Source organism: Hippoglossus stenolepis, chromosome 13, assembly GCF_022539355.2.
Source record: "Hippoglossus stenolepis isolate QCI-W04-F060 chromosome 13, HSTE1.2, whole genome shotgun sequence".
Taxonomy (NCBI): Eukaryota; Metazoa; Chordata; class Actinopteri; order Pleuronectiformes; family Pleuronectidae; genus Hippoglossus; species Hippoglossus stenolepis.
The window spans coordinates 12,656,209-12,678,773 of record NC_061495.1 but is presented as its reverse complement, the minus strand read 5'-3'; the positions used below and the strand labels follow the sequence as shown (position 1 = coordinate 12,678,773).

The 22,565-nt window shown below is 39.5% G+C and overlaps 2 protein-coding genes across 2 annotated transcripts; both read right to left on the bottom strand.

Moving 5' to 3' along the window:
- Positions 1-638: 638 nt before the first annotated feature.
- On the bottom strand, positions 639-4,276 carry bbs5 (Bardet-Biedl syndrome 5). The gene is made up of 12 exons (XM_035174667.1): positions 4,070-4,276; positions 3,794-3,876; positions 3,650-3,715; positions 3,346-3,395; positions 2,980-3,107; positions 2,749-2,884; positions 2,282-2,377; positions 1,878-1,940; positions 1,613-1,747; positions 1,315-1,398; positions 1,051-1,074; positions 639-955 (listed from the first exon to the last, which is right to left on the bottom strand). Exons 1-12 carry the CDS (start codon positions 4,129-4,131, stop codon positions 854-856), a joined length of 1,029 nt encoding a protein of 342 aa, XP_035030558.1. The 5' UTR covers positions 4,132-4,276; the 3' UTR covers positions 639-853.
- A 1,297-nt stretch (positions 4,277-5,573) lies between these two features.
- col28a2a (collagen, type XXVIII, alpha 2a) lies at positions 5,574-21,545 on the bottom strand. Its single transcript, XM_035174989.2, has 34 exons — positions 21,401-21,545; positions 20,536-21,110; positions 19,977-19,997; positions 19,800-19,859; positions 18,540-18,593; positions 17,459-17,503; positions 17,341-17,367; positions 17,210-17,254; positions 17,071-17,115; positions 16,268-16,321; positions 15,013-15,081; positions 14,821-14,889; positions 14,606-14,674; positions 12,715-12,783; positions 11,712-11,780; positions 11,511-11,579; positions 11,080-11,148; positions 10,905-10,976; positions 10,653-10,721; positions 10,486-10,557; positions 10,283-10,351; positions 10,067-10,135; positions 9,892-9,960; positions 9,720-9,788; positions 9,546-9,614; positions 9,260-9,328; positions 8,926-8,994; positions 8,756-8,836; positions 8,378-8,413; positions 8,257-8,293; positions 7,257-7,814; positions 6,824-7,122; positions 6,467-6,716; positions 5,574-5,776 (listed from the first exon to the last, which is right to left on the bottom strand). Exons 1-34 carry the CDS (start codon positions 21,543-21,545, stop codon positions 5,574-5,576), a joined length of 3,714 nt encoding a protein of 1,237 aa, XP_035030880.2.
- Between the last annotated feature and the right edge of the window lie 1,020 nt (positions 21,546-22,565).

Sequence of the window (22,565 nt, the reverse complement as noted above, 5' to 3'; positions counted from 1 at the left end):
GTACATGATGATGAATATGGTTGGTATTTACCACAATCCAGTGTGTTCTAGGTACTTCTAGATACTAAGTGTGGAGTGCGTCACAATCCTGGACAGGGACAGGGAACAGCTGCTGCTGCAGGAGGCGACAGTTTGTCCTCCTTTGACATTTTTTAAATACTTGTGCCGCTTTGTTGAGATCATTGTGTTCCTTCCCCACACAAATGAATTTTGTCTGATACATATTTAAAAACTAAATATTGTGTAACTGTGAGTATGTTTACAGAGGACTACCCCGCCTTATTAATTATTATTTTATTTTATTATCTATTATTTTATATTTCATTAATTATTTCATCATCAAATTATTTATTTAAGATAATTCTAACCTTATTCATCTTGTATTGTATTTTACTAATCTTTGTACTATACACATTTTTTTATATATTTTTATTTCTCAATGTAGATGAGTTTACAATTGACATTTCTTATGTGTATATATGTATGTTTATGTCATTATATATATATATATATATTTAAATATTGTTTTACTTAAAAAAAAATATTTTATCTTTTGTTTGCTTTGTTACTTTATCAAAACTCAACAAACATATTGTTGAAAAAACACCAAAATATTGTGAAAAAAGTACTCTACATTATTTATTTAAATACATTTATTTATTAACTTTAAAACTGTACAAACTTTATTATATTTCACATTCTACCCATGACAATAAAATATACTTTATACAAATGACTCCAGAATAAAGTATTCACACATGATATTGTATTTTGTCATTATGTTTGTATATAATATAGCTATAAATAAATACATTATTTTCTTAATGATTACACAATGTACATGCACATTATTTCAGCCCATCACTTCCCACAGTCCATTAAGTGTGAAGCCATCTTTTAGCTTTTCGATGGCGAGGCCCAGGTCCTCAGAGAAAACTGGCTCACGGTCTTGTTGCTTTGGAAAAACAATGAACAAGTTAAGTTTAGCATATTCTACAACATACTTAAGGATGATGATTATCATTATTAATTATTTGTGTGACATCTTACCTTATTGCCATCAGCAAAGTAGGCCTGAAAGCAAACAAACAGAAACAACAAAAACATATTGAGTGAAATTAGCTGGGCCGCTAACGGTGATAATAGGTTATTGTTGTCTGATGAGCTCCACCCATACAAACAGGAGCACCAGGCAACATAAATTCATGTTTGTTCATTAAGCTGAGGAACATTAGCTCACAGCTATTCTGAGAGTCTGAAAAGTAAACCACTGACTCCCAGAGGAGTGTTGTGGTGGCCAACAGACACACTCACAGTGAAAGCGTCAGTCTGCTCATCGGGCTCGATTTCCACATCATCAGGGGGCTGGTCCACGGTGAGTTCTTCCAGCGGCTGGGGCTGCAATCACAGTCAGGACAAACAGTGCTATGACAACAACATCAGCTGAACATATGGAAAACTATCAAGAACATTATTGAGGGTCTAGGTAAAATAAATCCACTTGTAAAAATGACATTATCATATTTGAGACAATGTTAAAGTTGGTGTGTTTACAGTTTTAATTTTATACTGATGAGGGTCAGTGAGATTTCTGAAAGTCAGATATTCCTACCTTTTCTTCCATTTCATAGTCCACTCCAAAGATAGGGTTGGCAGAGTAAACCTTATGCAATGAGTTGATTTCCTTCAGGGCGTCTTGAAGCTTATCCACAGGGTCAATCTTAAATCCGAGCACGTAGCCACCGCTCTAAAACCAAAACAGACAAAGCATGTTTGTCGATTACCAGTGAATTGATCAGAGAAGGGACTCCTATTACTAGTATTCAATCTTTGTTTCATGATGAGTGGAGGTGAATGACACTCAAAAACAAGTTTACCTGACGTGAACTCTCTATCACCAAAGCCAAGCCAAACTTTGAGTCTCTTATCCTGATAGACCACTTTGAGGGGGGGAGAGAGAGACAGATAAGACAATATAAAAAATAAAATACATACACAGTCTCAATCTGAAAGAGAAAGATAAATAGTAGCAACTCATGTACAGGGGTTGTGACATGAAACATGTTAACAGGGATGGTATGGGATTGTTACAGCTGTCTACATTATAGTATCTAGTCCCTATCTTATAGAGATATCATTTCAAAAATATTTTTATCAACAAAGAAGCAGAAAACTGTTTGTGAGAATAAAAATAATGTTTATTAAAAGCTAAACTATGAGTTATGTTAAATAGAAAGTCTGACCCTTGGATCTTTATTGATATTTAGTGTTATATACTTACAATCTGGAGGTAAGGAATGCTGACATTGAAGCTCTCATTCATATTGGCATGCCACACAATCCGAACATTTGTGATGAAGAAAGTCCCAAGATTACCCTGAAAGAAAGAAAGCCAACAGCAGAGGAGTAAGTACAATCCAGTAACTCACATTTATTTATTTATTACCAATCAAATTAACAACAGCAATAAGAGTCAAACTGTAGACACCTTTAATTAAGTCTGCAGTTAATGTCGTTTGGAAAATTTCTTACATTGTTTACTTTTGTTACAGTCATACTGCTTATTACGATGATTATTACAATTGAAAGTACACAATCTCAAAATATTTGGGTTTTGCATAGTAGAGTAACTGTTAAGATATGTAGAGCTAATCCAGGTTTAATCTGTACAGGTAAACTGTACATTACGTGAACGTGTAAATGCTAAATATTCTTTCAACAGACACATTTCATGATGAGCACCAGTACCTGATCACTGGATAAATTCCAAACTCCATTGATTTTATCGTACACTTGCTCCCGGGGCAAAAGTCTCAGCTGCTTATTTTGAATGAGAGCCGCTCGCAGCTTCAGGTCCCTGTACATCTTAGAGGTCTCATAGGCCCTGCAACAAAACAAAACATGGGAAAGACATTTAGTAGGAAATGTATTTTAAGTAGAAATGTAAGAGGATTGAATATTTCCACAGCTTTGTTTTACCTGTGTACAGCAATGACAGAAGTAAAGAGCCGTGGACTTCCTGGAACCACATTTGTAAAAATGAACTCAAATCGTGTGTTGTTGGACTTTGTCAAGATGTAGAGCGCTTCAGTTTGGCCTCTCAGTTTCTATAAAAGAGCATTCATTTCTTAAATTTCCATTCGCCTTTATTACTAATATACTTCAAATAAAATGGTGTTGAGGTTGGCAAAACTTGAGGCAGTTTTTCTTTTCATTTAAGAAGTGCCCATAACATCTCAAGCAATGCAGTATATGCAAAACAAGATTATTTGTAATTATATGTCATAATATTACAATAAAATATCTGATAATAAAATACTTAACAGTTAAACAAGGTTTACTTACTGAGTTAGCTGTCCTTGTTGTGATGTTAATGATAGAGTTGTAACCCACAGCTGAAAACCAAAAGAGATTTGCATTTACATTTCTCATTAAGTTTGTGAGACTTTTTTGTTTAATTATTCAGAACTATTGTTGCTTATAAATATTACAATTTGGAGGAGGTACATCCTAAAAGGAAAACTGAATAGTGGGTGCACAGGCCCCCCAAAAAATCTAACCTCTGACAATAACTGTTTTAAAAGAGTCATTTAATGTCCCTGCATTTCCAAGAGAGGGCAGAAATATTCAGCTGTTGGTGAAACCTTACACAGATTGACTCTCGGCAGGGCCAGCGAGTGCCAGATGATCCTCAGGTTCGTTACCAACAATCGTCCTGTAAGATAAAACGGACACGGTCGGTTATTAAGTCTCCGATCGGCCACACACTAGTTGTCCAGAGAGCGTCAAAGACCTCGATCTCCGTTGTTTCCTTTCGTGTCCTCTATGGAGTCCAGGCAGTCGATGAGCGCTTCTCCTGGACGAGTTTTCATCTGCCTGTGAACAGCGATACGTTGATAGACAGGTCGGCGTGTTATACAGTTATAATACTCACATCTACCACATGGCTGCTCTTCATAAACACCGTGGACACACAGTTATTGGGGAAACAACTCTTAGCAGCAGGCCGTGTAGCGCAGCTGAGCTAACCAGCTGCTAGGATGGAGAAACGAGTTCAGCGTAAACTTACTGCGCTGTTATGTCGAATCTCACGTCTCTGTCTTCCCACAGAGCGTCTAACACAGACGCCATGGCCACGGGTTATAAATCCCACAGGTTAGTTTATCCACGTCAACAACCTGTGGTCGGTTTACCTGTTGGACAAACGACCACTCGGTTAGCTAATCGGCTAATCTGAGCGAGCCTGTAGCGTCATAATCACTGTGGCAACAGACGGTGGGAGAGGAGGGCCAAAAATGTGGCGGAACCAAACTGCCAAAATAGAAATAGATGAAACATTTTAATAAGCAAATAAATGAATTTAGAAATACATACATATAATTACTATGGTATTATGTATGTATGTATGTATGTATGTATGTATGTATGTATGTATGTATGTATGTATGTATGTATGTATGTATGTATGTATGTAGGACGTCTGACTCAACTTATTTCTGATTGGCTGGTGGAGGTCTATCAAAACATAATGGAAGGCTTTAAAACTTTTTACGGCTTAAAAAATTATAAACTTTAAAAAAATTAGATTTCAAACTTTCAAACACAGAGTTTCAACCTTTCAAGGCAATGTAAGTTAAGCGATGGTACTTTTCATAACTAACAATCCAAAACATTGATTTCTCTGTATTGTGTATTTATTTTGTATAAAACTAAAAAGGTGTTCAAAAACTATATTTAACGCTAACAGTAGGAACTCAAAGAAGGGTGCACAAATATTTTAATACTAATAATGGTATTAGTAATACTGAACCAGCACATGTGAAACACTCAACGACTCTTGTTTTATATTTTATTATTAAAAAAACATACAAAACATATTACACACACGCTGCCCAAGTAGACAGGCATTTAAATGGATTGATTTCAGAATGCTTGAATGTACAAGATGACACTTTCACCAGTACCCACATAGACCGGCCCTTTATTACAGCTGCACAAAAATAGTCAGGACATATTTCAGCATATCAACATAATGTAAACAAACATCTCACTATTGCTATTTTATTAGAACTATATTAAATGTATGTAAAGCATACATGGGTCAAAGAGGCAGACGATCTAAACCATAGCTTATTTATAGATTAGTTTTGAACTGTAGTTAATTCCCTGAAGTTGTCGCTTTAAACCCAGAACAGCAAGGATTAAGACTTTTTTCTCTTCTGTACAATTTCTTTGAGGTAATACAGTCAGTTTTTGTAGAAGTTATTAAGTCAGTAGGTTAAAACAGTAACATATTGGCACTTTTTCAGCGTTTGATTCAATTTGTCATGACTATCTGACACAGCTTTGCTATTTGACCAAAAAATACATTTGCGTGACAAAAGTGCATGAAAAGTTTGGAACACGTTGAAAGAACAATTCAGAAGAATGTAGAATAGAACTGTCAACTTTCTGTCACGTTCTGCTTCTTTCTTCCTTTCTTCCTTTTATCCAGCTGGAGACAGAAAAGTGTAACAGATAGATATGAATAATAATGAGACAACAATTTCTAATATAGTTGCTTTTCAAAATCTCTAAAAGTCACCTGTTCTGGATAGAACACAAGTCTCCTTGCATTCGTCCTCTGTTTCATAACGGTTGTCATTTCCGCCACAGCCTCCATACCAAAACTGTGCACAGGCGTTGGCCTGCTTGTCATAGTACCAGCGGATAATGTAGGCTCGGCAGGTACCTTGGTTCAGGCTGAGGTTACAGCGGGATACAAAAATAGCGGCCTCTGCAGGAGAAATGGTGTGTGTGAGATCCACATTTTTCATAAAACATTTATTTACCCAATGAGACTAGCAGCATATCCCAAATCTATACTGAATATTACAACATGTCACTTTATTAGTTGTATCTAACTAACTGAAACCACAAATCAGGCTAATATAATAATTCTGCAATAAATCATCTCTTCATGAAGTTATAATGATCAGTTATTTAAATTTAGAGATGTTGATTCAACTATATGGTTTAAAATTAAACTTCATTTTCTTGAGAGGTTTTTCTAACAATAAGTCCAAGCCCGTGGGGATGAATATAGTACAAAACAGCACCGCAATCTGCAGCCTCCAAAATGACCATGCAGTTGTATTAAAACCGCTCACTTCACAGTTTCAACTGAAACAGAGCATTTTAACCTTCACTGATGTAGGATCTATTGTAGGGTTGATGTACTTGACTGCACTAGTTTTAGCTAGGTGTACCTAATAATTTGGTAAGCAGGTTTTGGTATAAAGAGCAATGCACAAAGGAAATGGAGGCGTTGCTCATTGTTGGAGGTGATGAAACAACATAACACAAAAGTATAAATACACTGGGCAGGAGAGCCAACTCGGTCTTGGACTGCCCTTTATGAAACATAAACCATCCAGTGACATGTCAGAATGTTCTCTGTGAAAAAGGTCTACTGAGCAGCTCTCACCTTCAAGCAGGACTGGGGTCACCACTGGCTGCAGTTGATTAGAGTTTAAGGATGAAACTGAACTCAGCGTTGAAGAAGACGTTGCTGATGAGGATGAGGAGGAAGAAGATGATTTGACTGCTTCATTGGGGACGGAGCTTTCTATCACAGAAGTTCCAGGCACTGTTGTTTTGTTAACAACAGCCACAGTGCTGCTGCCCCGCACTTGGGCTCTGATGTCTAAATCTTCACCATCATCATCTTCCACCACCTAGAGTAAAACGACATACATTTTTTTTAATCAAAGATGAATTTTGAACAATCAGTAGAGAAACATTTTTTTTTAAGAAAAACAGAATTTGAGTATTTCAGCAAGACCTGAAAAGGGAGAGGATCCGCACTGATGGGCAGCGCAAAAGTGTCTCCACGGCCTCTGCTGTTGGTGCGTCTCTGGTTTTGAATCTCCTCTTGGTAGTTATAAGTATTCCCGTTGTTCCCATGTCCATTGTTTCCATAAACATAACCATTATTACCATGGCCATTATATCCATTGTGTCCATTGTGTCCATTGATACCATGCCCATTGTTGCCGTTCCTGTGGCCATTTGCAATGCGATTGGAAAAGACTGCGCCGTTTTCATCTTCACAGAACTGATTGACGAGCTGAGACTCCAGTGCTGAAAAAAAGAAATGAACTCATCAGTTAATTTAAGGCACTTTACAACCTGTCGGCTGACAACAATTAGCTTTATATTCTAATGAAGACCCAGCTTAAAGAATGATATTTACAACATCTGGCTGTGAATATCACCTGGTAGTGTGTTGAAGTCATCAATAAGGTACATGTGTTCACTGTCGGGGTCAGAGGCAATGAGGTTGAGTTCCTGCAGGAACTCGGCCTGCGTAGGATCAGATGAATTGACGATCCCCAGTGCATACATCTCGATGTTGGCAGCATGAGCCTCCCTCACAGCTAGGTCAAGCTTAACAGGCTCTCGCTTGTCGGTCTGACCATCAGTGATGACGATGGCCACTTTCCGGACTCCAAGCCGAGCGCTGAAAAAGGCCTCCTGAGTGGCTTTTCTGATGGCCGTGCCAGTGTAGGTGCCCTCACCCATGTAAGGCATTTTTCTGATCGCCTGCTTGACATCCTGTTTGCTCATGTAGCGAACCAAGTTGAATTCCAAATGGACCTCCAGACTGTAAAGGACCAGTCCGATTCTGGTGGCGTTTCGACCAACTGTGGTGCGGTCCACCAGCCGTGTGACAAAGTCTTTGATGATTTCAAAGTTCTCGGGGCCGACACTTTCTGAGCTGTCGATGACAAACACAAGCTCCATGGGCCTCTCCTTGCACTTGATGCCACATCCTGAAACAAAATAAGGTCCATAGGTTTTAGCATATCTCTCACGTCTTCAGGACTCTACTTACCTTGTCACAGTGACATTGTTCATGATCTTAAATTTGCTTGTTAGCCTGCTAAAATTAGCATCAGACACAGCTGAGTCTGATGGGAAGGTCATTACTTTGGTCATAAACCCAATTATTGGTAAGTGAATTCTATACACAACTTCATGGTAATCCATCCAGTAGTAAAGATTTTTTGATCTGGATCCAAATGGTCCAACCGTTGGCTAAATTAATTGTAGCTTATTCAAAATGCTGTTGCCATTATTTGGACCAAGCTAATAAGATTTGAAAACAAAATACTTATACTGTCAATCTCACTTTGGCTCTACATTTATAGCAGTTGTGAATTTAAAAACTACCAGCAACGTCATAGTTTAACTAGAGTTGACTTTTGGTCTTACCACAGATTTCCTTGATCAGCTTAATAACGTCTTCTCTCTGTGAAACATGGAACATTTTCATTAGTATAAAATCTATTTAATTTGTTGAATGGTGAAACATTTGTTGAATTTATAAACTTACCGTCAGGCCTGTTTCTCCTTTTGTTCCTGGCTTCCCCTGGGGTTTGAGAAAAGTATAGAAATATCACCATTTTCACTTTGTGGTAAGTAGTTCAGTTTCTATGTCATAGGTTTGTGATGCTTATACTAAAACTAACAGTATACTCGTGTCCATGTGCTATACACACATACACTATAACTTCATTGTTCTGGAATAAGAAAAGCATCAATTTGACTAATTTTCATTTTTCTGCCTCTTGGTACATTTTACAAGGAAATTGAATTGAAAACACATCATCTGATGTATAACAGCTCCCTCTGCGGTTTTATTTGGACTATAGATGTGTATTAATCATATTCATGCAGTAAGTAAAGTCAAAATGGCAATGTCAGTACTTACTGCTTCACCAGCGACTCCAGAATCTCCCAACTCTCCTTTCAAACCTTTCATTCCCCTCTCACCCTGTAATCCACGATCACCCTGTAACAAGGAGAGTATTGTCAGTCTAGTCAAAGACTTGTTAATCACATAATCATTACATTTTTCAAGGCTACATAGAAATGTCTCACCTTAGGGCCAGGAAAACCGTCTCCATGCGGACCTCTTGGCCCAGTCATACCTTGAGATCCAGGCATTCCCTGAAATTAGACTGTACTGTAGACTGACTGTACATGGGACTCACATTCATCCAGACTCTTGAAAGACCTTAAATTACTTTTATGATTTGTCCTGCAGCTAGTTCATCAGACAGTTCTCTACTGTGTAACTTGTCAGAAATAATGAATTAAATCATATTGCTTCACACTTGTTACAAGGAGAATTGTGAAACAAACCTGATTATGAGAAGCTTTGTAAATGCCAGAAATAAAGAATATCCACAAACTGTAAACCACAATTATTTACCTTTGGACCTTGAATGCCTTCGCCTTGAGTTCCAATTGGACCAGGGGGTCCTGATCTCCCAAGATTACCCTTAAAACAAAGGTTTAGAAGTAATCATGACACTAGTTTACGACCAACTTGCATTTAGTTAATGATCAAATTCATGTGTTGGACAATTTCTAACCTTATATAGTATATTGTGTGTGGTTTATTTTATCATTTATTAGTCGTAATTCAGATTTTAATACCAATTGTAATTAGATTGATTTGAGTGGTTTGTATCTTAATGTTCAATAATGTTTTTTACCGGTGGTCCTTGTAAGCCCTCTCCAGCTGGACCAGGCAATCCTGGCAATCCTCTAAAGCCAACATCACCCTAGAATAGACATGACACAATCAAATTGACAATGAGCATCACCATATTCACACATACAGTCCCACACAAACAGAAAGAAAAACAACACCTAGACTCGACACAAACCTTGGGACCAGGAATTCCAATTCCCTCTGGGCCTAGTTCTCCTTGTAAGCCTGGCAGGCCTGGAGGACCCTAAAAGACGATGCATAGATTAGTTCACACTGTGCCAACGTCCACAGGGTTTTATAGGATAAAACATATTAGGATTTGTGAATTCTTGGTTGGTAATACAAACCCCAGGGCCAGGAAGGCCTTCTCCTTTTGGACCATGTGGACCCGGTAAACCTGGATGACCACGATCACCCTTGGAACAAAATTCATTGATGAAGACCAATAACATGTTGCAGTCCATACAAACATGGTTTTTAAAGTTCTATAACACTCTAAAATAAAAGAATAATGGTATTTACCTTTGGACCGGGCAGTCCAAGGCCTGTTTCCCCAACAGGACCATGGGGCCCAACAGGACCTTGATCACCCTGAAGACAGGACAATCAAGTCAAATGGATTCTTAGCTACAACAGTATTGGTTGCATTACATCTCATCAGACACTATCAGGAAATTACTCTTGATGTGTGGTTATAGTCTATCTGCCAAGGTAGATGATAAGTGTTTATTCATTTACCTTTGAACCAGATATAGACCGTCCTGGCTGACCTGAGATGCCCTGCTGACCTGGTATTCCACGTTCTCCCTGGAAAGTGAGAATTGGTTAGAGACGTAACATTCTCTATATTGACAATACTTCAGATGCCAATTTAAGATGTGTTTTTTTTGGTTTTAGGAGGAAGCTATCATACCATAGCAAAATACCACATTAATTCTTACCTTCGGTCCAGAGGGTCCTGAAATCCCTGGAGGACCATGTAACCCACGGATACCCCTCATACCCTGGTCACCCTGGACAGAAGGACAGCCATACATTATCTGATTAGCATTTTACCTGATAAAAAATGTGAACTACACAATGATATATGGTATAATTTAGAGCATACTTTCTCCCCTTGAGTGCCAATTCCTTGTGCTCCCTCAAGACCTCTTGAACCAGGTAAACCAGTCTCCCCCTAAGAGAGGAACATTAGAAGAGACAAAGAAACAATCTTATTAACACAAAGAGTTCTGGAAATAATCTTGTTTGTCTTTGTAAAAGTCAGTGGCCAAAGGGAAGGACGGTATGGTTCAGATACAAAGAGGAAATTGGGTTACACAGTAGAGGTTTTCCACTAAATTGGCATTAAATACTGTACCTTCTGTCCTGGAGCTCCATCTTCTCCAGGAAGACCAGGCAGTCCACCCAAACCAGCTGCTCCAAGCTCTCCCTGTAACAGCAAAATAGTTTTTTCATGGATTTGGTACATGGGTAGTGATAATATGGACCTTAGCTTCATTGAATTGTTTGGTTAAAGACATGTGTTGGATTACCTTTGAACCAGGCTCACCGATGCCTCTCTCTCCTGGACCTCCCTGCTCTCCTGGTAAACCTTGGTCTCCCTAGAAATAGAAACAGAAAAATGGCATGGGTCATCATTAAAAATGTAACACAGCATCAGGAGCAATCTTTACCCTGAGAATGTAAGCCTGCAAAACTCTTCTGACTCCACTGACTTCCCCTTTAACACAGCCAACAAGAATGGTCACTTCAAACATACTGTCTGTTTTCTGTCTATTTAACCATTCACACTGCTACGTATAATCATGCACGTCATATCACATCCTAAGTCTCAGCAACCCAAAAAAATCCTAAATGTAAAACCCTTGACCTTGTCTGTATGAGATGATAATAAATATTGCACCAGCTCTCTCTGACCAAACAAGCAAATAGACTCTTGAATTTTACACGTGTTTAAACAAACCTTAGGTCCGGGTAAACCTTCTCCTGTTAGCCCTCTGCCTCCTGGAGGACCTCTTGGACCCTCGATTCCCTGTGTAACAATAAAGAGTAGAAGAATATAATTACTGAATGTTCTACTATTGCATTTGTATGTGTCAGAGATTGTGACAGAGACATGAGATACACAACTTTTTAAACATTTAGAGAACACTATCCTGCTGACCTTTTCTCCCTGTATGCCGACTCCTGTCAGTCCAGTTGGCCCGAGAGGACCTGGAGGCCCCAGTTCACCCTAAAAGTAGAACACCATTGACAGGTCAATATCGTAAACTGTATATAAAGATGGAGGCCATGAAAGCCCCCCCCTAAAGTGAAGCTCAATCGCCCCCTGGTGACTGGTTGTAGTATAGTGGAAGGGACAAGTGCCAAACTAAAAAGTAAATTTCCAAAAGTACATGACAAAAAACATTTTTTGCAAAGACGGTTTCTGGCATTTTAGATAGTTTTTATCAAACTGCTGTTTGTTGAACTGCTCATTTTTCCCATAAGTTTGGTTTTAATTAGTTAAAATGATGTTATAAAAACGGGGTGAAACATTATGATTGACAGCGGAGATTGACTCAGAACTTTATTGTCCACCAAAGTGGAACATTTTCTTCAGCTTGTCAATAAACAAGCAACAACATGGAGACAATCATATAAACAAGTAACAATGAAAGACATAGAGTCATAAAAACAGGCAACATAAAGAGACAACATAAACAGGCACGTACACAGGGTTGTATTGCAAGCAAAAGGACTTCTTGTCATAGCCTACCTCTGGATTGGATGTCACTTTGTGGAGTCCAAAATAATTTTTTGCCAAAGCTACTCTACAGCGCCTCCCAGAGCTAGTGGTTCCATCTATTCATACTACAGACACCAGCCACAACATTGAAACCACCTGTCTGATATTATGGCGGGTAGTTTTTATGCTGTGGCTGATATGTATTACCTTTATAGTCCCACAGTATTCATAGCACATGGTGTAGCCCCTCTTTCCCACCACTAACTTTAAACTTTTCCATATTAACCAGATGTTTAATGTAGGTCTCCCTAATGTCCTCTTGGCTCAGTCTAGTGTTTCAAAGAGTAGAGAACATTTGGGCTCCTTTATGGATTTCATTTGTGCCTTTGTTGTGTACCGCAGTGAATACTCTGTGTTAGATGATAAATTTAGAACCCACCCTTTCTCCTTTGATTCCTGCACCCTGCTGTCCCCTTGGCCCCCTCGGTCCTGGAAGCCCCCGATCACCCTGTGGAAACGAAAATCAGATCATGTTCGTCAGTTGCATCACAGCCACTTGAGATTGGGTCAAAGCCAAATGTGCATTGTTCTCACGGAGAGAGTATGGAAGAAAGAGCATGTTGGCTCCTGTTAGCTTTTCATGATTGATGCACAATGATCCTATGCACAAGGAATGATACAGTTTTTTTTTCAACTTTCTTCATGGCCGCGCGATTGTTCAACTTTTTCCACTGCCCGTGAATAATGAAGCGCAAGGGGGTGATGATAGGAGCTGAACAAGCAATGGAAGTGTAATGAAATGCAGACAAGCCGACCTGATCTGAGAAGTTGATCACCTGTGAGAGATCCCCCTTTTACAAGAGCTAGAAGTGAGCGGAGAAGTACAACTTACAACAGCCAGGAAGTCTGGCACGGGTCGAACAGATGTGTAGTTGCTTGAGGACATTTCCCAGCGATCATTTTCTCAGAGCTTCCTTCGACCAATAAAAGTGTCCCAAGGTTTCCTCAACAACCTCATAATTATGTTCCTTACATTGTCAGATTTACTGACAAGCTCTGTCATGAGCCGCTGTAAAATGAGATATAGTTAACGTGTTGTAATTTCACTTCTTAATGCTTTTTGTTTTGAACACTAAGACATTTATAATCTTCATGTATATTTTACATTGTGAGCCACATGCTATTGCATCCAGTCTTGTATGTCACTTTAACACTCTGGTTGAATCCCTGCTATGTGCTTCTGAATGAGGAGTTTGCTGTCGATTGTAAAATACAATGTTCCATTGTGAGGCATGTTGCAGCACGGGAGGAAAAACAAAATCACCGTTTTTACAGGTTTAACACATCATCTGCAACACTTGAACAAACACCTGAGCCGTGAGCCATCGAGTTGGAACAGAAAGAGATGTGGTTTCGACAGATGTAGGCCATGAACTGAAGAATGCCCCTATTACCTACAATTACACTGAGAGATCAGGAAGTTTGTCAGCAGATTGTGTTTCTGTGTTAATTTTAGGCCTGAAAGAATTTGTCTATGAGCAATGCCAGCCACACACACTGGCAGCTGATGTCCCATTACTTTCAGGATCCAACAATCAATTGATGTGGTATTTATGCAAGTGGGTTTTTAACTTGGTCAAAATTGAAGCAGGTAGGTATTTAGATTAAGTAGTAATGAAACAACTGCTTTTAAACTAATTGGTTCCGAAATCTCTGTTTTGCGCATCAATTACAGAATGTCTGCTGCCCCCAATTTTATATTGATATCATGTTACAGGATACAGGAGCGACACAGAAGTAAACATAGGCAGCGTGACTCGACAGAATTAACTTGTTGTAAAACTCAAAGATCGATAGAGCGTGAGGCCAAATTTCCTGAAGGCATAGACACACTCAAAGTATGTATTCACTTGCTGCTGCTCTTTCGATGTTTCCTGTCAACTATTAAACAATGTGGAATAACCTTAGAGAGTGTCACAGTGGTTCAAGCTCTGGTTCTTCGGATACTTACTGACTTCTTTATTTAGATTTTCTACTTAAGTTAGGCTTTGATTACATTCCCAGAAGCACTGTACAGATTATATTATTGCAGATCCACATATTTACCGCTGAGCCATTGCCTCAGCAGCACTGGAGGTTAAATGCTTTCTTCAAGGGCAGCTTGACAGAATCATCAGTGCAGGGGATGGAGGGGTCTTTGCTCACTCTATTCTACTTTCAAGAATGTATTTATCTCTTTTTTAAATCTGTTACCAAAGCAATATTCCATACTCTAGTTTTGACCTAGACAATGCTACTGTTGTTTGATAGTCTCAAAATAATAGGCCTACCTTTGACCCAGGGAACCCTTCACCCAGGGGTCCTTTGTCCCCTTGAACGCCTTGAGATCCTTGAGGTCCCTGTAAACAAAGCCAGAGTGTTGAATACGTCACCCAAACAGTAAATTGAATAAAACATTTAACAATTTACCAATGATACAACTACGGCCATCACAGACACAAAAACCTTCAACAGTTTGCTACAGACAGTTTGGTTCTTAACTTACAGGAAGTCCAGGTTCACCCACTCCTTGAGGACCATGAGGACCTGGCCTGCCCTGGAACCCCATGTCACCCTGCAGATAATATAATGATTTAGTTTAATAACAACAACCCAAATAAACGACACCAAATAAACAATCACAAATAATCTCATAGTACAATAACTTATTCACTGGATCATCCATTACACATCTTACTTTTGGTCCAGCAAGTCCAATACCAGTTTCCCCTTGAATTCCTGGAGGACCACCTGGGCCACGTTCACCCTGTGATGACAAAAATAATGACACTTGACAAAAGTGTACACAGGAACTTAAAACTAGACTTGATTGACACGCAAACACATGTAGACGAGATGCTGAAATTAATGCAGTCAATCTTTCAGCGGTTGTGTGTACTGTAAATCAGGTAATGGGCGAGGTATTTGATCTCTTCCTGCAAATCAGGACAAATATGAGTGAAACTTAAGCCCCTGTAATGTCTCAATGTTTATCCCCAAACAACTGTGTCTCAAAATAACTGAGAATTGGTGGAAGCTCTTTGTTGTCTTTTTCTTTCTGGTTCAACTTCCTGGATTTTCTGCCTGGGTGTTTTGTTTTATCCCCATTTAGTTTTTGTTCCTGTCTGCTAGTGTTGCTGGGTAGACGAGACTTCTGGCTTTTTCATCTCCTGCCAACTGGCCCACACACCTGAGCTTCATCCTTCAAATTCAATCTAGGCCGCTAAAACAACATTTTAGTTTTTGATGGATGTTATAAAAACCAAGTGAATTGTCATGGTTGACAGCCGAGACTGAGAATTTGATTGGTCGAGAGCATGTATTGGTGCACCCTCGATACTGTGGCTCCAGACCAACATCACTAGCAGAGACACATCGTCCATGTTTATATACAGCAAGCATGACACGAAAAGATGTTATCATTTTGCCTGTTTTAATGTAATTGAATCATCAGTTGAATTTGAGCATTTGCTGCATTTCTTCCAGCAGTCTGTTTTTGGGATCAAATGCAAATTACACTAAATAGAGACCACCAAGATTGCTGTTAATCTTTGCAAATGCCACCTACGAGCATGTCCTCACATGGCGAGACTGAGCATATACATTGACTATCCATGTATGTTATTAACAGGAGCTCTCGTTGGAGAAGCTGACAATGCTGTAGGCACTTTCTAGTCTGTATTTAGAAACAGGATACACACAGGAGAAGCAGTAGTATGATTTTCTTTTTTCTATGTTGGTGAATAACAGTAATAATGGTGAGGATTTCGGCTCATTGCCAAATGTTCATGCAGGGGTCTATTAGCAGACAAACAGGCCTCTGTGCAGGATGGTTAAGACTCTGGGTGGTAAAACTCCAACCTCTTGTTTAAACTTATCATAAAAGGAAATGTAAAGGTCACAGCAGATGTGCACGATGAGCTGAAGTGAGAGATGTTGAGAAAGGGGCTGACCTGCTTTCCCTGAGGGCCCTCTGGTCCGATGTCTCCTTGTGGTCCTGGTACCCCCTGCAGAGACAACAAGCAACCATTAATTAGAAAACAGCCAGACGGTCGGTTTGTACATTACTCTGTATGGATAGGAGGAAGTGTTTGACGATGATGGGTACCTTGCTGCTGTGATCTCCCCCTATCGTGTACTGTCTTGAGACATGTATGATTTTCTCTTGCCTGTTGTCTGTCTTATGTGTAAGGTGACATTCATTTAACAAATCTTTTATCGTATAGTTTTGTTTCAAATCGTATATTTCCGAAACGTACCATACCTTACCTGTATCATTTTATTTTGTTTATTTCGTAGCAAATCTTTCCATACCTTATCTTACCTTGTCTTGCCTTACTGTAAGCTATTGTTCCGTAACATACCTTTTCTTGTCTTGACTTGTCGTATTGTATAATATCGTATGTTATTGTATCATCCTGTACTATACCGTACCGTATTGTACCATACTGTATCGTATTGTATCGTAGTTTAATAATCAACACACAGCATTGCTAAAGCATACAGGGATACAATTGGAACTGCTAATAATACACACCTATGTAAATTTAGAATGTCTTGCTAATATATATCTATATTTTTAATGGTTATCTAAAGTATCTGAAATAAGTTTCATTGTACTTCAAGTTGTAAGTATCCAGAGTATCCATGGATTGTAGGTAAAACGTCTCTTTTTTCTCTTCTGTGTGACTGTTTAAACAATATAAAGTCTTAACGAACAAAGACAAGCTCTATAAACACGTGAATTATGACTAACCTGCGGGCCTCTGACTCCTCTTGGACCAAATGCACCTTCAAGACCCTGGAGGAAAGAGAATGATCACAACATCAAATACAATGTTTTCAAACTGCAAACATGATATTCAATACGAGTAGTGTCAGTAGTACCACCGTACCCTGTCTCCTTTGATTCCTGGAGTGCCACATTCTCCCCCCTCACCCTGTGTAGAGATTACAAGTACAGCACAGGTCCATTTTGTGTGCAGCAGTATAAAACATCATCATTGTCCGAACCTGAATTGCATACCTTATCTCCTTTCAGACCTAATTTCCCCTGCAAATAGAATAAATGAAATATGTGTCAACAAACAAATGTGACAGAAGAGAATATTTTCTTTATTTTGGTCATAAATATCAGCATTTACCTCAGCACCTTCTCGTCCAGGTAGTCCACTCAATCCTGCTTCACCCTGATATGAAGGGATTACACAGACTCATTATATTAATCAATGTTAGTTTGTCCAACCTGTTGTAGAAGTTCAGAGTCTGACCTTGCAGTTATAAACAAGTTTAAAAGAAAAACAAAAAACATATCATAAAAAATGAAACTTCCAACTATCCAATCAAACTGTTACCTCTTAATGGACTGAAAACTTTAGACCCTTTAAAATCTTTGTCTATAAGCCCCATACGAACAAGTCAATAATATTAATAATATAAAATATATTTTAAAACAACAAATTCTAAAATAGTGCAAAATATACAGGAACAGATCCATGGATGAGCAGACATTATTGGTTAAACACCAATAAAACAGGTTGTGAAGGTAGTTCACAGTTGTGTAAAACAATGTCAAATGCTAGATCAACAAGCACATTAAGACAGGGACCAAAAGGGGGAGGCAAGGACATGAACACTCGGTGGCATCATCTGTTATTGAAGGAAGTTACAGTTACAGATCATCAGTGCAACAATAAAGGTTGTCACTTTGTCTATAAATAGAGCCTAGTAAGTATACAAATAAAATAAAATAGGGCCCAATAGCAAACCTTGGGGTACTCCACAGGAGATCAGTGAAGAGTAAGATGCAAGATATCATAATATGCTCAATATTTGCATAAATACTCACTAAATGTCAAGTAGAGCACAGAAGCGCTTGGGTCAGTAGCTAACGTTACTCCCAAATTACATTACTCAAAATGTGCACATCTGTTTAAAATTATTAGCATGTAATTGATCTAACCCTAAAACTAACCCTAATCACAGATAACATGATCAATAAATAAAATATAAATAACATACAAACAAAACAAAATAAAAAATATCCATAAACTTTGACACAAATATACATTTGTTGAAGTTTGGCTGAATGGATCACACTTTACAGATATTGGATGATGCAAAACGGAAACATACAATTTAGGAGTGCACTCAGGAGGGTTAAAAAAAAAACCAGGGGCCCCCAGCTAAGAATGTCAGCCCATATGTCCATCAAAAACCACCTACCTTATGCCCTTTAAACCCCGAGGTTCCATCATCTCCGGATCGGCCTTTCTTTCCCTGGAGAACGAAACAAAATATGGGTCAAGATTGGGATCATTTGTTCTTCTGAGTGTTTTCTCTCCAATCAGTATGCATTAAAATCACTAATGACAAATACACAAGTCCATGAGCCATAACCTGAAAATTAAAGGTTGTCTACTACGTTGTTTGCAAAGTCAAAGTGCAAGGATTTTTGTCCACTACAGACAGACACTGTGCAATTCAGACAGAGGCTAAGAAAACCACTGGCCTCGTGTCTGAATGTGTCGTAAGGGTGTGCTCATGGATTTGAGGGCTGAACGTCAGTTGACGCCATTAGTGGGCATGAAGTGTCTTGTCCACAGAGCCACAGGTCGTTGTCTATAGCTGCACCTGGGCAGTGAGTTTCAGTTGCTGTTCCCCAGAAATTGCTACTTTTTGACCATTAAACTAATGAGAGTAATTATGAGAACCTTTCTGTCTTAGTGTAAGAATTTGAAGAATCTCTCTGAGGAGAAAGCACCTGGTTAATGACCATGCAGCTGTCTGTCAGCAAATGATTACCCGTCCGTCTGCTGGAAAGCTTCACTTTACCTGCGCTGTCTGAGAAGGAGAGGGATCGAACGGAAGTTTGGAAGTATGTCTGAAAGTGTGCGTGGGTACTTAGAGGGGCTATGAATGTCTCCCTCTAGCATCAACCATTACATACAGTAGAATATCTGTCTCGCCATACTGCACTCCCTCATCCTGTGTCCCTGTCTCACTGACCTGGTGGCAGAAGGGGTTGCATGTGAGATTTATGATGGCCAAAGGTCCAGTTTTATAGGGAGAAGAGCCCTAAATGTGGTGCCTCTGGTTTCCAGGGGACATCTTATGTTGCATGAGAAATGCACAGTAACTAGCTGAGACAGGGCACATGGAGTAGCAACAAACATATTTCTCTGGGAAATACAATTCACCATCTCTCCTCTTGTTTCCCAGTTGCCATAGGTTTGCTTTTAGAATGTGGGACGGCACCACCTGTCCACTTACTGCGCGTTTGCAAATGCCTGCAAGCTATACTGGTGGGGGAAAAGCAAACAGTTATCCTGATTGTTCAAAACGGCACAATTACCATACCTTAAATAACAGGATCTATGTCAGATTTCTGAAATCGTTTGTTCTGTCAAACATCTGTGACACTTCAAAAGGAAAACTGATCTTTGGTTGTGAGGTATTTTGAAAAGTTTGAGGATTAGTACTCACCGCAGGCCCACTGGGCCCCCTCTCCCCTTTCTCGCAAGCACATCTCTGAGCCAGAGGGCACTTAAAAAAGAAGAGACATCGTTGCAAAGTTGTCACGGGTGTAATTCAGCACAATCAAAGTGGGCATCTTCACCTACACATTATTAAATGTCTGTGTCAGTTAACTGTAATACTTACTCCTTCCTCAGCCAAGCCAGTCTGCAAAGAAATGAGAAGTATATGAAAAAACATTATCAGGTTTGTTCATTCATTGCCTATAGATGTGTTTTAATAACTCAATGTTGCACAAACAACACAAAGAAAAGCTGATAAAGACTGATAACATTCCTGAATACTTCTACGTTAAGCATCTTCTACCCTTCGAGATGAAGTGGAATGAATTGCATAGCTTGCGTGTTGCTGTAAAGATAATCCTTGTTTAAATGCCACCGTTTCCACATAAAGGAATGTGTTGAGAGATTTTTTCTTAAAACAGACACTAAGCCTTTAAAGGAAATCCAGGGGATAAGCTCATAAAAATATGTTTTTTGTGTAAATTCTCTCGAGAAAAACTTAAATCCAGAGCTGTCACACACATGTGATCCCTTTGTCTCTCTGCTGCATTGTCATCATTCCATCTCTATATAAATACCTGAACAAGCCCGTATGTGTCAACTCCCAAAAGATGCTTCGTCAAGACAAACGCACGACTTTTCTTCTAAGTGCTCTCCGCTGAAAGACGAGGTATTTTACTCACAATCTCAGTGACGATTTTGTTGACTATGTCTTCGTCCTGTAAATTGCGGAGGAACTGGGAGGCAGGGGAGCTGGCGAGCAGACGCAGCTGGGCTACATTGGCTGGGTCATTGGCCGACCGGGTGATGCCCAGGGTGAAGAACTTGACACCCTGGTTCTTGGCGTCAGCGACAGCGGAGAAGATGTCAGGGTTCCTTGGGTGGGAAATGCCATCTGTGAGGAGGATGGCCACTTTGATGCTGCCGGGACTGGATTCCTCCAGGTAGATCTTGGTCATGTTGGTGATGGCGTAGGTGGTGTAGGTGCCGTGCCCGATGTAGATGATGGGAGCGATCCGGTACTTGAAGTTCTCCGTGCCCCTCCAGTCTCTGAAGGTTTGCTCTGTGATGACATGGCTGCTGTACTGCAACAGGGCCACCCTCAAACTCGTGCTGCGGCCGGTTTGCAGTCGAACCCCTTGGAGTCTGTCCACCACGTTCATGGCAAACTGCTTTTCCTGCTCATGGTTGTCCTTAGCGCTCTCAGAGCTGTCCAACAGGAAGGAGAGCTCCAAGCTACAGTCCTCGTCTAGGATGGCTGCGTGCACACAGAACAAGATGCAGCACTTTCCATTGACATTACAACCCAATTTACCGGTTGTTCTTCCAGTGATTTCAATGATACATTTTCATTGAATTTCATGTAAAAACCTTGCATTTTTTCAGGTTTTTATACAATTTGTATTGAGTAAAACATATATAAATCCTAATTATGATTTCTTTGATATAAATGAGGGAAAGCATACACAAATAAACCACCTAAAATACTGAGTGATGTATCACAGCAATATAAAGACTGAATATATTGTTTTTCATTCATTTTCTTACCTTGTCCATCATGAATATTTGCAGCGGTTTGAGGTTGAGGTTTGCCTCTGGATTTCTTAGCAGTTTTCCTCTCCTCATAGTGGTCCTGGGCCCAGACACTGGTCAGTGCAGTGACTAGCAGCACCGATGTAAAGGAGGGGAACATCCTTGTCCCGGCTGTGGAGAAAAATGGCAACAAGAATACAAAGTTCCATCAATGTTACTGTCCACAAAAAGTAGTTTGAGCATCTAATCAAGTGCATCCATACTTCTTATAACAGGACAACAGTTTAATTGCAGAAAGTTGGAGGAATAAGTCCTAAAAACAATTGAGTTTCCACATTGACTTACCTTTCAGTAAGAAACGCTGTACCTCAGTTTGAGTGCAGCCCAAAATGTAGACGTGATGAAGTCAGCAGGGACAGCGGAGGACCCGGGGTGCACAGCTGGCTCCAGTCAGCTCATTGATTCTGCAGCAGCCGCGGTCGTGTCAGTCATTCTGTGGAGCAGAGAGTGAGGGACCCTGAGACGCTCACACCTCCTTTATAAGACGGCACCTTGGGACCACATCCCATGGAGCCTTGCCAAGACTCCACTTCTGCCCTCGGGCAGGGGGGCGGCTGTGTGCAGCAGTGAAGCAACATTGTGTGTGTTTGCTGAATTTAGTGTTTGATCACTACAAGCACAATAAACTGCAGATACATAGGTTAACTAGAAGGCCACTAAGTTATTTTATTACTGCAGATTTAAAGTTATCATGTAGTGCAATTTGTTACACTTTGTATTTGACAATTATAGAACTTTAACAACTAGGTAGAACTACTAAGTAATAGTTAGGGTTAGATACATCAGGACACAACATACCTCTATGCCTTTTAAAATTTGGATAGGACAGCTTCAGGCTCTTTGTTTTGATTGCAGGGAGCGAGGAGGAGGGGTGGAATTGTTGGGCTATACATGGAAACTTTGGAATAGAATTTCCGTTTTTATACTTGCATTCCCTGTTCTCACTGTGTAGAGGTTGTGTTGCAAATAAAACAGTTCGTAAATTAGAAAAGCATGAATATAAGTTGCAATAAAATAACACTTAATTAATTTCAACAAAAATGTTCATTTTAAAGAAGTGTTATAAAAAAAGGCATTAATGCCGGCATAAATACCACAAGTAGGGTTATAAAGTTTAGAG

Coding starts and splice junctions, on each gene's coding strand:
- bbs5 (XM_035174667.1), bottom strand. CDS start 4,131: ATGGCGTCTGTGTTAGACGCTCTGTGGGAAGACAGAGACGTGAGATTC. Junction 3,716..3,793: donor AGGAAACAACGGAGATCGAG/GTCTTTGACGCT, acceptor TTTATCTTACAG/GACGATTGTTGGTAACGAAC. Junction 1,399..1,612: donor ACTATGAAATGGAAGAAAAG/GTAGGAATATCT, acceptor CTGTGATTGCAG/CCCCAGCCGCTGGAAGAACT.
- col28a2a (XM_035174989.2), bottom strand. CDS start 21,545: ATGTTCCCCTCCTTTACATCGGTGCTGCTAGTCACTGCACTGACCAGT. Junction 19,998..20,535: donor ACAAAATCGTCACTGAGATT/GTGAGTAAAATA, acceptor ATTTCTTTGCAG/ACTGGCTTGGCTGAGGAAGG. Junction 15,082..16,267: donor AGGGCCCTCAGGGAAAGCAG/GTCAGCCCCTTT, acceptor TTGTCATCACAG/GGTGAACGTGGCCCAGGTGG.